Source organism: Scyliorhinus canicula, chromosome 6 (assembly GCF_902713615.1).
Source record: "Scyliorhinus canicula chromosome 6, sScyCan1.1, whole genome shotgun sequence".
NCBI lineage: Eukaryota > Metazoa > Chordata > Chondrichthyes > Carcharhiniformes > Scyliorhinidae > Scyliorhinus > Scyliorhinus canicula.
The window spans coordinates 18497681-18514804 of record NC_052151.1 but is presented as its reverse complement, the minus strand read 5'-3'; the positions used below and the strand labels follow the sequence as shown (position 1 = coordinate 18514804).

Below are 17124 nucleotides of genomic sequence, written 5' to 3'. Positions count from 1 at the left end.
CAGTTAATTCTGGATTTGGTGATGTGTAATGAGGCATACTTGATTAGGGAACTTAAGGTGAAGGGACCCTCAGGGAGCAGTGACCACAATATGATGGAATTTACCCTGCAGTTTGAGAGGGAGAAGCTGCAATCAGATGTAACCGTATTACAATTTAATAAGGGTAACTACAAAGACATGAGGGAGGACCTGGCCAGAGTTGATTGGAAAAGTAGCCTAGCATGGAAAACAGTGCAACAACAATGGCAGGAGTATTTGGGGGGTTATTAGGGAGGCACAACAGAAATTCATCCCAAGGAGGAGGAAACATGCTGAGGGGAGGACAAGGCATCCATGGCTGATGAGGGATGTCAAGGTCAGCATAAAAGGTAAAGAAAATACATACAAAATGGCGCTTATTAGTTGGAAGCCAGAGGATTGGGAAGCCTTTAAAATCGAGCAGAGGACAACTAAAAAAGTAATATGTGGGGAGAAGATGACGTATGAGTGCAAGCTAGCTGGTAATATAAAGGAAGATCGGAAGAGCATTTTTCAAAGGTAAGAGAGAGGCAAAAATAGACATTGGACCACTGGAAAATGTGGCTGGAGAAGTAATAATGGGAAACAAAGAAATAGCAGACAAACTGAATAGTTACTTTGCATCAGTATTCATAGTGGAAGACACCAGTGGGATGCCAGAGCTCCAGGAGAACCAGGGGGCAGAGGTGAGTGCAGTGACCATTACTAAGGAGAAGGTTCTGGGGAAACTGAAAGGTCTGAAGGTGGATAAGTCACTTGGACTGGATGGACTACACCCCAGGGTTCTAAAAGAGATAGCTGAGGAGATTGTGGAGGCATTGGTGGTGATCTTTCAGTATTCACCGGAGGCAGGGAGGGTCCCAGAGGACTGGAAGGTGCCTAATGTAAAACCACTGTTTAAGAAGGGAGGGAGGCAGAAGATGGGAAATTATAGGCCGGTTAGCCTGACTTCGGTCATTGGTAAGATTCCAGAGTCCATTATTAAAGATGAGATCGCGGAGTACTTGGAAGTGCATGATAAAATAGGACAGAGTCAGCACGGCTTCGTCAAGCGAAGGTCATGTCTGACAAATCTGTTAGAGTTCTTTGAGAAAGTAACAAGGGAGTTAGACAAAGGAGAACCAGTGGACGTAATTTATTTAGATTTCCAGAAGGCCTTTGACAAGGTGTCGCATAGGAGACGGTTAAATAATTTAAGAGCCCATGGTGTTTAGGGTAAGATTGTGGCATTGATAGAGAATTGGCTGACTGGCAGAAGGCAGAGAGTGGGGATAAAGGGGTCTTTCTCAGGATGGCAGCTGGTGACTAGTGGTGTGCCTCAGGGGTCGGTGCTGGGACCACAACTTTTCACAATATACATTAATGATCTGGAAGAAGGAACTGAAGGCACTGTTGCTAAGTTTGCAGATGATACAAAGATCTGTAGAGGGACAGGTAGTATTGAGGAAGCAAGGGGGCTGCAGAAGGACTTGGACAAGCTAGGAGAGTGAGCAATGAAGTGGCAAATGAAATACAATGTGGAAAAGTGTGAGGTTATGCACTTTGGAATGAGGAATCTAGGCATAGACTATTTTCTAAATGGCGAAATGCTTCGGAAAGCAGAAGCACAAAGAGACTTGGGAGTACTTGTTCACAATTCTCTTAAGGTTAATGTGCAGTTTCAGTCGGCAATGAGGAAAGCAAATGCAATGTTAGCATTCATGGAAAGAGGGCTAGAATACAAGAGCAGGGCAAAGCCTCAGACTGACGTGACGATCCTTTAAAACAGAGATGAGGAGGAATTTCTTCAGCCAGAGGGTGGTGAATCTGTGGAACTCTTTACCGCAGAAGGCTGTGGAGGCCAATTCACTGAGTGTCTTTAAGACAGAGATCGATAGGTTTGTTATTAATAAGGGGATCTGGGATTATGGGGAGAAGGCAGGAGAATGGGGATAAGAAAATATCAGCCATGATTGAATGGCGGAGCAGATGCGATGGGCTGAATGGCTTAATACTGCTGCGATGTTTGATTCCGGCATTGGGTGACTGTCTGTGTGGAGTTTGCACTTTCTTCCCGTGTCTGCGTGGGTTTCCTCCGGGTGCTCCGGTTTCCTCCCACAGTCCAAAGATGTGCAGGTTACGTGGTTTGGCCATGATAAATTGCCCCTTAATGGCTAATGATATGCAGGTTAGGTGGGGGTTACGGGGATAGAGCGGGGGAGTGGGTCTATTGGGGTGCTCTTTCAGAGGGTCGGCAAAGACTCGATGGGCTGAATGGCCTCATTCTGCGCTGCAGGGATTCTATGGATGATTAGGAGTCGGAGTAACTGAATGAGCTGACACAGCCTCGATGGGCTAAATGGCCTCCTTCATGCTGTACTCTCCTATGGTTCCTTGTAACCTCCAGGATATGTCAAATCAAATTGGCAACTACACGTGATGATTCTTCATGTGTGAGGCCAGTCAATGTGAGCGATCAGGACTATTCGGCCATGAGGAGAGGAAAATCAAAGCACGTCTGATCCTATTTTTGCCCACTTTCCACACATTTCCCAGCATTCCAGTTGCTAGCCAGGTGCTGTCTGAAATCAAGAACCTTGGATGCACTCTTTTGTTTCGCTGGCTGGGAAACCTTTCTTTTGAGCAAGGAGTAAGTAGGTTTTGAGGAGTTTTACTACAGGTGTAAATAAATATGAACGGTTTTCACACAGCAGCTAAGCCGAAACTATTTCCACCGGCAGAAGGGTTTGGTAACCGGAGGACACAGATATAAGATTAAAGGCAAAAGGAAAGGTAAGAGATGAGAAATTTTAATATCTGAGGATTATTATAATCCCGCAGGCACAGCCTGAAATGGCGATGGAAACCAACTCCAATTATAACTGAATTTGATCCATTTAAAAGGGCTGCGATTCTCCGGCTCTGTGGTGGTGGGACCCGCCGCAGAGGATTCAGCAGCCCAGCCAAAAGTCCAATGACGGGGATGGCATGGTGGCACAGTGGTTAGCACTGCAGCTTCACAGCTCCAGGGTCCCGGGTTCAATTCCAACCTTCGGTGACTGTGCGGAGTCTGCATTTTCTCCCCGTGTCTGCGTGGGTTTCCTCCGGCTGCTCCGGTTTCCTCCCACAGTCCAAAGATGTGCAGGTCAGGTGGATTGGCCATGATAAATTGCCTCTTCGTGTCCAAAAGATTAGGTGGGGGTTACTGGGTTACGGGATAACGTGGAGGCATGGGTTTAAGTAGGATGCTCTTTTCAAGGGCCGGTGCAGACTCGATGGGCCGAATAGCCTCCTTCTGCCCTGTAGATTCTACGATTCTATGACTTTTGGAGGAACCAGGCAGGTGGGGCTGGAAAATCCCACCCAAGGGAACATGGCTGAGGGATACGTATTAGCTAGGTCGCTGGGAAGAGCTCCTCCCCGCTAATAATTCAGTGGTGTCCTTTACAGCCACTTGGGAGGGCAAAAAGGGGCTTTTCTGAGAGACGGCACCTCTGACAATGCAACCCTCGAGTTGGTGGCGTTGAATCTTTACTCCACCCTTTTGAACCGTGCTATCATCCGACATTCAAGGCCTTTCGCTTGACACTCTCAGTGAAAGACAAAGCCACCCAGCCTGCCCCCTCAAAAAGGGTGTGCTACAGATGTTGTGTAGGCTTCTGTCAGCAGCCTCTGTGCTGATAAGAAATTGTGAAGAGCGATGAGTGAGCCGCAGCTGGCAGCACAGCCATGGGAGTGGGGAGGAGTCGTTTCACATCTCTCGTTTACTTTGACCTTTCCTTTCAGCAGACCGTGTTCCTGTGCTTTCAGCTGTGTGAAGAGTCTGTGGCCCTGAAAAGGAATCTCGAAGAACTTCAAGAATTTCAGATCATTAACCGCCGGCCTGTTTGTTTGTTGTGTTTTGATCATGTCCATTTGACAGGCCTGGAAAACCAAGGGTATCAGGCACCTGTCAGAGAAAGCAGTTCATGTTAGTTCGAACAGAAAAACCGCAAACCTTTTTCAATTTAGTTTTGTTTATATATGACCATCATACATGAATGATGTATGTTAAGGGCAGCACGGTGGCGCAGTGGGTTAGCCCTGCTGCCTCATGGCACCGAGGTCCCAGGTTCGATCCCGGTTCTGGGTCACTGTCTGAAATGAGAAATGAAATGAAAATCGCTTATTGTCACAAGTGAAGCTACTGTGAAAAACCCCTAGTCGCCACATTCCGGTGCCTGTTTGGGGAGGCTGGTACGGGAATTGAACCCGTGCTGCTGGCCTTGTTCTGCTTTACAAGCCAGCTGTTTAGCCCACTGAGCTAAACCAGCCCCTGTCTGTGTGGAGTTTGCACATTCTCCCTGTGTTTGCGTGGGTTTTGCCCCCCCACAACCCAAAGATGTGCAGCATATGTCGATTGGCCACGCTAAATTATCACTTAATTGGAAAAAATGAATTGGGTATTCTAAATTTTTTTTTTCTTAAAAGAATGATGCATATTAATATCGCTCAGAATCTCATAGGTTCTCAAAATAAATATTTTGAGGTATGGTCCAGGAGGAAGCCTGAAGGGATGGATGGACTGATAGACAGAGGGATGGACTGATAGAGGGATGGATGGACTGATGGTCAAACAGAGGGAAGGATGGATGGGCAGAGGGTGAAGGATGAATGGCTGTGCAGACAGAAACAGGCAAATTGACAGATGGGCAGACGCAACAGATGGATGGAAGACAGACAAACGGACAGATGGGTGGATGACGGGTGATTGGATAGATGGATGGATAGATGGAAGGATGGACGGACGGACAGAGAGATGGATGGATGACAGACAGATGGATGGATGGACACAACAGATGGATGGATAGATGGAAGGATGGACGGATGGATGGATGGACGGATGGATGGTTGGATGGATGGACGGATGGATGAACGGACACAACAGATGGATGGATAGATGGAAGGATGGACAGATGGATGGATGGACAGATGGACAGATGGACAGATGGATGGACGGATAGACGGACAGATGGATGGGCGGATGGATGGACAGGCAGACAGATGAATGGACAAACGGATGAATGGATAAACACATTGGATGTACGGGTGGATGGATGAATGGATGGACGGATGGACGGATGGACAGTCAAACAGATGGATGGACAGATGGATGGATGAATGGATGGACAGATGGACAGACAAACAGATGGACGGACAGATGGATGGATGAATGGATGGACAGATGGATGGACGGATGGACGGATGGACGGACAAACAGATGGACGGATAGATGGATGGACAGATGGATGGACGGATGAATGGATGGATGGATGGACGGATGGACAGACGGACAGATGGATGTACAGATAGACGGACAGATAGATGGGCGGATGAATGGACAGGTGGACGGATGAATGGACAAACAGATGAATGGATGAACACGATGGATGGATGGATGGGTGGACGGATGGATGGACGGACATGTGGATGGACAGATGGATGGACGGAGGGATGGATGGACGGATGGATGGATGGATGGATGGATGGATGGATGGATGGATGGATGGACAGACGGACAGATGGACGGACAGATGGACGGACGGACGATTGATGGACGGATGGATGGATGGATGGATGGACAGACGGACAGATGGACGGACGGACGATCGATGGACGGATGGATGGATGGATGGATGGACGGATGGATGGATGGATGGACGGATGGATGGATGGACGGATGGATGGATGGACGGATGGATGGATGGACAGACGGACAGATGGATGGATGGATGGATGGACGGATGGATGGATGGATGGATGGATGGACGGACGGACGATCGATGGACGGATGGATGGATGGATGGATGGACGGATGGATGGATGGACGGTCAGATGGATAGATGGATGGACGGATGGACAGACAGACAGATGGACGGACAGATGGATTGACGGATGGACAGATGGACAGATGGATGGATGGATGGACAGATGGATGGATGGATGGACGGACAGACAGATGGATGGACGAATGAATGTACGAATGGATGGACGGACAGACAGATGGACGGACGGATGGATTGACGGATGGACAGATGGACAGACGGACAGATGGATGGATGGATGGATGGATGGACAGACAGACAGATGGACGGACAGATGGATTGACGGATGGACAGATGGACAGACGGACAGATGGATGGATGGATGGATGGACAGATGGATGGATGGATGGACGGACAGACAGATGGATGGACGAATGAATGTACGAATGGATGGACGGACAGACAGATGGACGGACGGATGGATTGATGGACAGATGGACGGACAGATGGATGGACGGATGGACAGTGAGATAGTGGTAGAGAGACAAATAAAGGTAGCAATGGATACCAATAGATCGAAGTAAAGAGTGTTATAGAGAAATAGAGAGATACAAAAACAGAGATAAGGATAGGGAGTGGGAGGTGAAAAGAGACAAATAAAATAAAAGCAGAGAGAGTTAGAAACAATGGGATCACCAAACATCCTTTGGGATTTATAGGGTTCCATCATTTTTGGAGGCTCCATACACCTTACATTGGGCAGAATTCCTGTTAGGCAAAGCTAAGTAGCTGAGCTGCCTTAAGAGAAGATTGCCTTCCTGAGATTCAGCTGATGGATAATGTATTAGTGACATGTGAGGTGGGATTCATTGGCCTCCGTATGGATGGACATTGGACTTAGAATCTATTCCATAATTCTATGACCCCAACAATAGGGTCACGGTCAGACAAACTATGGGGATTCAGGCCTGGCTAAACCCCACCCAAAGGGGGGGGAGGGTGCGCCCATTTTAGGCCAACATGAGTTATCACGTATCCAGGTATCACTAAAGTGGGTCACTTGTCTCGCAGTTGCGAAGGCTGATCCCCCAATGCCACATGTCAATGGATGTTTTGGTGTGTGTGAGAGAAAGAGAGAGCAAGAGAGAGCTAACAGATAGGAAGGGAGTTAGGAAGGGAATTCTGCAGGTCAAGGTTCAAGGATCTCAGAATAAGGGGTCGGCCGTTAAAGACTGAGATGAGGAGTTTCTTCACCCAGATGGTGGGGAACCCTTGGAATTCTCTACCCCAGAGAGCTGTAACATTGAGCATGTTCAAGAGATAATGCGGGAAAGTGGCACTGAGGTAGAGGATCAGCCATGACCCTAATTGAATGGCAGGGCAGGGTCGATGGGCCGAATGGCCTACTACTGCTCCCATGTTCCAATATCTCCACCATCTGACCATTAGTTCACCTGGAGCGCTTCAGTGCTTGATTGCATAAAGGTGGAAGATGATTGTTAAATGTATCCACACATTTCCCTTCAATAAAGAATCTGCATTCCTGTCAGGCCTTTTGGTTGCATATGAGTAAATGATGGCTTGGTGGCAATGTCACTGGGCTGGTAATCCCGAGACCCAGGCATGGGATCATATCCACCATGGCAGCCGGTGAAAGTTAAATTCAATTAATAAACTTGGAATAGCAAGTTAGTCTCAGTGATGGCGGCTGCTATCATCGATTGTTGCAAAAAAAAATCTGGCTCACTCTTGCCCGTTAGGGAAGGAAATCTGCCTTCCTTATCTGGTCTGGCCTACACGTGGACCCACAGCAACTTAACTGCTTTCTAAAATGGGCAAGAAATACTGGCCTTGCCAGCGATGCCCAAACCATGTGAAAGAGTGACAGGAAACCGAGAGCAGCGGTTAATTGGCGCTTTTTTGGGCTGGCGGACGTTTTGGTGGTGGAGTTCCCCAGGGGTCAGTGTTGGGATCTTTTCTTTTCCTAATATATATTCATGACCTAAATTTCAAAATTTGCTGATGATACAAAAGGTTGTGAAGTGTGAGGAGGAGAACGTAGAGCTTCAAAAGGACACAGACGTGTTGGTGGATTGGGCTGACAGATAAAGCTCAATGCAGAGAAATGCGAAGTCATTAGTTTTGGTGGGAAGACCCTGGAGAGACAATATACAGTAAAGGGTACGATTCTAAAGGAGACGCGGGAGCAAAGTCAATCGGCACGTTTGAGCAGACTTGAAACTAATCCCGGTTCCAGGCCCGTTTGGCGGGGTGTTTGATTGGCGGCTGCAGTGCCGAGATTCATCCCGTTATTCACCGACATTTTGCCGTTTCTTTGGCCCTCCCGAAGCCGCACTTTAACCGATTTCCTGCTGCCGAACTTAAATCACCAGCAAGAACAGTTCCCCGCAGATCGGGTGCCATTTTGACCAGCACCCCCCACTCTTTCTGGACCCCCCACCCCTTCAACCCCCCCCCCCTCCCCGCAACCTTCTCATGGCCCCTGGAACGCTCCCCCATTTGATGCGTAAGGCCCCCCTGGGCCCGACCCCTGGCAGTGCCAACCTGGCACTCAGGCACCTTGGCACTACCAGCCTGTAACCATGGGAGTGACACTCAGCTGGGTTGGAGTCTGGAAACATTGTGCGCGATTCAGCCACCACATTGCGCCAGCTATCGAGCTGGGCTCAACAGGTGAATCCCGCGAGAGCCCCAAATCAGCCCTGTACCCAACCACCCGGGGGTCTCCACAGCGTCATTACACCTGGTCCAGGTTTGGGGAAATCAGTACTAAAAGATCTCGTGATCGGGGCCGTTGACTCCCGGGCACTGGGTGAAAGCGGCATCCGGGTATTTAAAGAAGCCTAATGGATCACATAAATATACAGATCTGGATGGATCAAGCCCAGCGAGAGCGGGATCCAGATCGTGCAGGGTGGTGCGAGTCGGGTGACTGGTGATCGACCCAGTGCCCGGCGTGGAGCCCGATTTGGGGCTCTCGCGGGATTCACCTGTTGAGCCCAGCGGCGCAATGTGCTGGCTGAATCGCTGACAATGTTTCCAGATGCTAACCTAGCTGTGAATTTAAGTACAATGCAATATAGAGAGGCTGTCACTACACTATATATAGGATGTATTATTTGACATATATATACACACATTATAATACAGGGTGTGATATTCTCTGTAACCCCGTTTTTCAAACTTTTTTTCCCATGACCCAATCTTGCCAACCGTTCGACCCTCGTGACCACATCACGTTTGTTTACCATTAACGTGAAAGGGGAGCCTGCTTGATCCTCATGATCTCACTTGAAACAGTTTAAAGGAGAAGAGGACAATGCCCTTGTCAGGCGTGAAGGACAATAGCAGCAAAATACTTGTTTTACTCAGCACTGGATACTGCTGGGAGATGCTACACCAAAATATTGTCAGCCTCGTGGGCTTTTGCCATGTTTGTAATGTGTTATCACAGGTCAGCTATATCAGGGTTGCCTTTTGATTTGGAGTCAACTCTAGGTCTAGTTTAAATTTTTCCAATTAAGGGGCAATTTAGCATTGCCAATCCACCTACCCTGCACAGATTCGGGTTGTGGGGGTGAGACATACACAGACACGTGGAGAACGTGCAAACTCCACATGGACAGTGACCCAGGGCCAGGATCGAACCAGGGTCCTCTGCGCCGTGAGGCACCAGTGCTAACCACTGCACCACCTTGCCACCCCAGAGGCAGCTCGAAGTTAATAACTGACTCTGGGGTCTCAACCTCAAAAGGAATTTTCACCCACCACTTCTCTTTGAAAATCTGAAACTTTTCCCCTCATTTTACAGTAGTTCCCTGCATATAACACACATGGGCTTTGCATCCTTATTTGCATTGGCACAATTGACAAAACTATACCTCAAGAAATCATCTGTATACTGCTTTGTTCCCGGGGTAGACTTCTTCTTTGTGGGCTGTTCACCAGAGGTCCTGGAGCTCTGTACAGAGCTAACACTAGCAATTCTCTGTCCTGCCCTAGACTCTCTTGAGCAGCTTTCTCTAGTCGATTCTGTTGTGCGATCCTGTCCAATAGATAAACTGCCTATTTGAATCCCTGGCTGCCTCTTACATTGAAGGAAACCATTCGTCTTCACAGCTCACATACTTGTTTGCCAGCAGCTGGAAACTGGAAGCAACACTGCTCCATGACTTGCGCCAAAAGGACATAGCTGGAGGGTGCTTGACGTCAAGTGTGTGTTCAGGGCGCGTGGCCTACACTTGATGCTGCTTCTAGCTGGAAAACTCCATACAATCTCCTTTAATTTAATTTAAAAATAGCAGCGGCTGCCATTAATGGGTGAATGCCATTAATGGGTGGCACAGTGCCACAGTGGTTAGCACTGCTGCCTCACAGCTCCAGGGTCCCGGGTTCAGTTCCGGCCTCGGATGACTGTCTGTGTGGAGTTTGCATGTTCTCTCCGTGTGTGCGTGGGTTTCCTCCGGGTGCTCCGGTTTCCTCCCACAGTCCAATGATGTGCAGGTAAGATGGGTTTGGCCATCATACATTGCCCTTAGTGTCCAAAAGATTAGGTGGGTTTGTTGAGTTAAGGGGATAAGGTGGAGGCATGGGTTTAAATAGGGTACTCTTTGCAAGGGCCAAATGGCCTCCTTCTACACTGTAAATTCAATGATTCTTAATGTAAATGCTGGTAGCAACCGATGGACACTTCTCCTGCGATGAGCAAGACCCCACGGGTCATGACCCAGACTCATAATTCACCAGGATATATTGCACATATAGGGCGGGATTCTCTAAAAATCGGACTATGTTCCCATGCCGGTGGGAAAACCGGCGCCATCGACTCCGGCGTCAACGGCCCCCGAAAGGGAGGAATTCTCACCTTTCTAGGGGGCTAGGTTGCCGCCGGAATCGTCCCCGCAGCTCCAGCCAGCGGGGAATGGCCCGCGCGAGTCCACGCATGCGCGGAACAGCCAGCGTCATCTCACGCATAGGCGGAACGGCTGGTGTGATCTCGCGGATAGGCGGAACAGCTGGTGTGATCTCGCGGATAGGCGGAACGGCTGGTGTGATCTCGCGGATAGGCGGAACGGCTGGTGTGATCTCGCGGATAGGCGGAACGGCTGGTGTGATCTCGCGGATAGGCGGAGCGGCTGGTGTGATCTCGCGGATAGGTGGAACGGCTGGTGTGATCTCGCGGATAGGCGGAACAGCTGGTGTGATCTCGCGGATAGGCGGAACGGCTGGTGTGATCTCGCGGATAGGCGGAACGGCTGGTGTGATCTCGCGGATAGGCGGAACGGCTGGTGTGATCTCGCGGATAGGCGGAACGGCTGGTGTGATCTCGCGGATAGGCGGAACGGCTGGTGTGATCTCGCGGATAGGCTGGAACGGCTGGTGTGATCTCGCGGATAGGCGGAGCGGCTGGTGTGATCTCGCGGATAGGCGGAACGGCTGGTGTGATCTCGCGGATAAGGCGGAACGGCTGGTGTGATCTCGCGGATAGGCGGAACGGCTGGTGTGATCTCGCGGATAAGGCGGAACGGCTGGTGTGATCTCGCGGATAGGCGGAACGGCTGGTGTGATCTCGCGGATAGGTGGAACGGCTGGTGTGATCACGCGGATAGGCGGAACGGCTGGTGTGATCTCGCGGATAGGCGGAACGGCTGGTGTGATCTCGCGGATAGGCGGAACGGCTGGTGTGATCTCGCGGATAGGCGGAACGGCTGGTGTGATCTCGCGGATAGGCGGAGCGGCTGGTGTGATCTCGCGGATAGGTGGAACGGCTGGTGTGATCTCGCGGATAGGCGGAATGGCTGGTGTGATCTCGCGGATAGGCGGAGCGGCTGGTGTGATCTCGCGGATAGGCGGAACGGCTGGTGTGATCTCGCGGATAGGCGGAACGGCTGGTGTGATCTCGCGGATAGGCGGAACGGCTGGTGTGATCTCGCGGATAGGCGGAATGGCTGGTGTGATCTCGCGGATAGGCGGAGCGGCTGGTGTGATCTCACGGATAGGCGGAATGGCTGGTGTGATCTCGCGGATAGGTGGAACGGCTGGTGTGATCCCGCGGATAGGCGGAGCGGCTCGTGTGATCCCGCGGATAGGCGGAATGGCTGGTGTGATCTCGCGGATAGGCGGAACGGCTGGTGTGATCCCGCGGATAGGCGGAGCGGCTGGTGTGATCTCGCGGATAGGTGGAACGGCTGGTGCGATCCCGCGGATAGGTGGAACAGCTGGTGTGATCTTGCGGATAGGCGGAATGGCTGGTGTGATCCCGCGGATAGGCGGAACGGCTGGTGTGATCTCGCGGATAGGCGGAACGGCTGGTGTGATCTCGCGGATAGGCGGAACGGCTGGTGTGATCTCGCGGATAGGCGGAACGGCTGGTGTGATCTCGCGGATAGGCGGAACGGCTGGTGTGATCTCGCGGATAGGTGGAACGGCTGGTGTGATCTCGCGGATAGGCGGAACGGCTGGTGTGATCTCGCGGATAGGCGGAACGGCTGGTGTGATCTCGCGGATAGGCGGAGCGGCTGGTGTGATCTCACGGATAGGCGGAACGGCTGGTGTGATCTCGCGGATAGGCGGAATGGCTGGTGTGATCCCGCGGATAGGCGGAACGGCTGGTGTGATCTCGCGGATAGGTGGAACGGCTGGTGTGATCTCGCGGATAAGCGGAACGGCTGGCGTATTTCCGGCATGCATGGGGGTTCCCTTCTCCGCGCCAGCCCCCAGGCAATATGGCGGAGCCCAACAGGGGCCCGCCACAGAGTAAAGGAGGCCCCCACGGAACCAACTCGCCTGCCGATCGGTAGGCCTCGATTGCGGGCCAGGCCACCGTGGCCCCCCCCCCCCCCCCCCCCCCCCCCCCCGCGAGGACAGTTCCCGCAAACTTACCTTCCAGGTCCCGCCGTGTGTGAGGTGAGTAATCCACTCCGGCGGGACTCGGCCAAACTCGTCCCCCCCGGGGATTCTCTGACCAGCGCCGGGTCGGAAAATCCCGGCCATGATATCCACTTTAATATACACAAGGTGCCTTGTTCACTATCATCTATACAGAGTATGATATTAACAATAATAAAAGGTGTGCTGTTCACTATAATATATATTGGGTGAGATGTTCTGTGGCAAATATAAGCTATGCCGGTGCTTTGTAATATGTTCTTGAAACGCAGTTCTGTGCAACGTAGACTGGGTGTGCTGTTGTCTTTAGTACATAGAGGTTGTGCTGTTGACTCTAATGTGTACCAGTTATGCTTTTGGCTGGAATATAGACAGGCTCTTCTGTTCTTTATAATATAAGGTGTAATATTGCCTATTAAGCTCGGGGGTCTGGATTTGAAGTTCAGTAGCCAATGATTGGCGCTCACTCCTCATGACGCTGGTAATTGTCAACAAATGTTCTGTGGACTTTTTGCACTGAAATTTTCAACCGTTCAAAATCTAATAGAGCATTGTCATCCTCGTGGTTATGGCCAGCGGCAGTGCCTTTCCTCAACCAATCCGATTGAGGAATCCTCACTGAGCCGTGTTGGGGTGACTTTTTATCAAGCTGGGAAATCGGGAAAGACTTGGTTAGAAAGTCCACCTGCAATTCAGAATCTCCCTTGACACTGCGGAGTTTAAACTCCGCACTATGTCATTGATTGGCTATGCACACAGAGGGGTGCCGGTTTAGCTCACTGGGCTAGACAGCTAGTTTGTGAAGCAGAACAACGCAAGCAGCTTGGGTTCAATTCCCATACCGGCTGTTATTTATGAAGGCCCCGCCTTCTCAGCCGTGCCTGAGGTGTGGTAATCCTCAGATTAAACTTGGCTCTTCCCCTCAAAGGGGAAAGCAGCCTATGGTCATCTGGGGCTATGGCATCTTTGCATTTATTCGCACAGAGGCTTGATTGACAGGCTGGCCCTCCAGGCAGCGAGCTGGTTGCAGGTACGGATGTGCTGGGTATGGAGGGGTGGGGTCATAGATCTTGGGTTCCCGGTTGAGAGGGGAAATCTACTGGGGGGGGGGGGGGGAGGAGCTACCCGGTGAGGGGGTGAGTCAGTGGACATTCGACCTGGGTGGGGAATGTTCGCATTCCTGAGGGGCGAGAGGTCGGGCCCTTAGGATGCTGGTGGTCAGAGGCCGCACGCTGGGATTTGAGGCCTTGGTATTGAGGGTCACTGGGGAAGGGCCCAATTGCAGAGGCTCCTCAAGTGAGCAGCTGATTCCAGGAGGTATATTTGAAGGCACTAAATCCACCTAGTCCTCGTCTCGATGAAGTTACGGATTTCTCAAAGCTCAGGAAATCTGGCCAACAGAGCTAAAGTTGAAAAATTGAATGGCGATGGAATTCGTAACCTTATTTGTAATGGCAAACTGCCCTCTTGGAGCAGAATGGTCATCCAGCCAGCTTCTGGTCCAAATAAAACTGCAAAGGCAAGATGAAGTTAAATAAGGTTTGGGAAAACAAATATTTTAACTTTGATCCTCACCTTTGACCCAAACCTGCCTGATTTATTTTACATTTGCTGTAGAGGCTGCACAAATGGCAATCAAAGTGTCCTCATCTTGGGGTATTTATCAATTGGAATGCATTGCACACTCCCAGTTTGTATTTGGCTGCTGGAAGGTTATGATACAAGTAATATATCCTGCAAGCTGCTATAATTCATTAATTCTGTGGCAGCCAGATGTCCACACCTCCAAACGGAGTGAGTGGGTGGCTCCTTGGAGACGAGGATTACCTCTGCCAATCTGGCTGCTGACTCCTGTGAGGAGCACTGTGAACGATGAGGGGGAGACACAATGAGAGCCACGTGACCACAGGGTAATGACTGAGCAAGGTGTGGAGGATACGGCTCAGACACCTGGATAGACCTCAATGCTAATGGTGTCCCAAATGGCTGCAGTCTGCTGTGTCTTGCACAACATCGTGCTGCAAAGAGGAGCAGAGGTGTAGGAGTAGGAAGGTGCAGAGGTTCAACATCTTCGAGGAACAGGAAGTAGAAGAGCCAGATCTTGCCATGGTGACTGTAGCCACTCGCCTGGCTGCTTTGGAAGCCTGCAACAGCCTCTTACAGGGAGGATCCAGCCTATCTGAAGGTGCAATGTCATATGGCAACCATAAACCGTCTGCCCGCACCAATCAACACAAATCATTCCCATTGTTAACAATCCAGCTATTACATTCATCGCTTTTCCTCACCTTCCAAGCTGCTCATACCATTCAACTGAAGATTCCTGTTCAAGAGGAATTTGGGGTGCAGAGGTCAGGAAGAGTTAAAATAAACTTCTGCCAGAGTTTCAGTGCTGTCAGCAGGGCAGGGAAAGTTAATAGGGTGCCAATTCCAGGTGCCAACCCTCCCAATCTGAATTTCCCAGTGTTATCCTGCTCATCACTTCTCAGGATAACAACACCTGGTAAACTCCCTCCATTCCACCTCACGTTAACCCTCAAACCTCGTGCCATCTCTCACACATCCCTCAGCAGTCACCCTCTGCATCTGGCGTCATTCCCTCCTCAATGCACATTGCAAATCTCACCTTCCTAATGTGAGAGGATACTGACGCTGCAGTCAAAGCCATTCTGACTGCAGTGAAGGATATATTGGAGATTGATAGGTTGACAGCGTCTGTAGGAACATAGGTGATGGAGAGTTGGGGCTCTCCAAACATATCTGGAGACAGCATTAGATAATGTGCTGTCACTTAGCACATAACACTCACCCAGGGGTACATATACCACAGCTCAGGAAGCCTGGAGTATAACATATGCTGGGTGTGCAATTCTCCAGTATATAAACAGGGTGCGCTGTTGTCTATAACACACAGGATGTACTATTCTCTGTACGCAGTCTGTGTTATTCTCTATTATATGCAGAATGTGGTATTGTCTGTAACATAGACGGGATCAACTCCTGTCTGTAATGCACAGTGTGTGTTATCTCTATAATTATTGGGTGTGCTATGAACAATAACATACACAATCAGCCTTTATGACCCACCCTTAATGAACAGCAGGTGCACTGTTGTGAAATGGGATTTGTTTACCCTGAGCGGAAGGGACATTATTGGTCGGAGCCAAGTGTTCTCATGACCGTGTGCTCTGGGAACCATGGCAACATGTCACATAGTCACTTGGTGGCAGAGGGCGAAGCAGATGAGCTCTCTGTGTAGAAAGGAACTCCAACACAGACAACCCCACTGGATCCATAACCTGGCTAATTGGAGCAATTTGCTCAACTAAGTAGGGTATTCAGTTAACAAGGTTATGTGTCATGACAACTGGCTGTCTCGAAATGCCCAGATTGGCTGGCCCTGTGCAGTAAATGTCAATCGGATAAAGGCCAATTGACCCTAGCAACCTTAAAGCTGGATCTGTGGCCAGCACCCTCTCAGTTTTCAAGGATTTATCCCTGTTATACCAACCCAGGCATGATTGTAGTCGGTACTGTAGACTGGTGCTATATGGACTGTTCCCAGGGACTCACACCGATTTTAAAAAATTAACTGCTGCCTGGAGGATCATCACGGCGAAAGTCGCTCTTTAGTTTGCCCGAAACGTGTTGGTCTCCCAGCGCTGAGTCACCCCAACCAAGTGTTCAGACTGGCACATTCCAAAGCCCAGGACTACATGCTGAGGGAGGCACTAAACCCTCAGGGGAGCCTTGGCAAAGGAGTAAGGGGGCAAGGTCACTGTGTGATACCTTTCAGCCAGAGTGAACTGAGGGGAGGGGAGCGATATAGAACCCCCTCTGGCTGTATGACTCACATTGAATGTATACAGTGAGTTACATGTATCACAATTTTATTCATTGAATTGAAGAATCTCTACTGTGCAGAAGGAGGCTACTCGGCCCATCAAGTCTGCACCGACCATTTGAAAGACTACCTGACACACACCCAATCCCTGCCCTGTCCTCGTAATCCCACCTAACCTTTGGACACTTGGGGGCAATTTAGCATGGCTAATCCACCTAACCTGCACATCTTTGGACTGTGAGAGGAAACCGGAGCACCCGGAGGAAACCCACACAGACACATTGAGAATATGCAAACTCCACACCCGATGTAGGAATTGACCCTAGTTGCTGTAAGGCCCCAGTGGTAACCACTGTGCCTCCCCATTGAAGCACCTCAGAGTGCAACATAGAATCTGTACCGTGAAGAAGGAGGCCATTTATCCCTTTGAAAGAGCAGCCCACTCCCCCGTCCTAGCCCCCTAACACTGAATCTTGAACATGGCCAATCCACATAACCTGCACACCTTTGGAAACTAAGGGGCAATTTAACAAGGCCAATCAGCAAAACCTTAAATACCATTGCACCATT

The 17124-nt window shown here is 50.2% G+C and overlaps 1 protein-coding gene across 1 annotated transcript; it reads right to left on the bottom strand.

Moving 5' to 3' along the window:
• Positions 1 to 3621: 3621 nt before the first annotated feature.
• On the bottom strand, positions 3622 to 12512 carry LOC119966936 (adhesive plaque matrix protein-like). Its single transcript, XM_038798894.1, has 3 exons — positions 10793 to 12512; positions 7256 to 7322; positions 3622 to 3946 (listed from the first exon to the last, which is right to left on the bottom strand). The coding sequence occupies exons 1-3, from the start codon at positions 12510 to 12512 to the stop codon at positions 3622 to 3624; spliced, it is 2112 nt and encodes a 703-aa protein (XP_038654822.1).
• Between the last annotated feature and the right edge of the window lie 4612 nt (positions 12513 to 17124).

Coding starts and splice junctions, on each gene's coding strand:
- LOC119966936 (XM_038798894.1), bottom strand. CDS start 12,512: ATGCATGCCGGAAATACGCCAGCCGTTCCGCTTATCCGCGAGATCACA. Junction 7,323..10,792: donor ACCAGCCGTTCCGCCTATGC/GTGAGATGACGC, acceptor TCTTTATTGAAG/GGAAATGTGTGGATACATTT. Junction 3,947..7,255: donor CAAGCACTGAAGCGCTCCAG/GTGAACTAATGG, acceptor TTTCTCTGACAG/GTGCCTGATACCCTTGGTTT.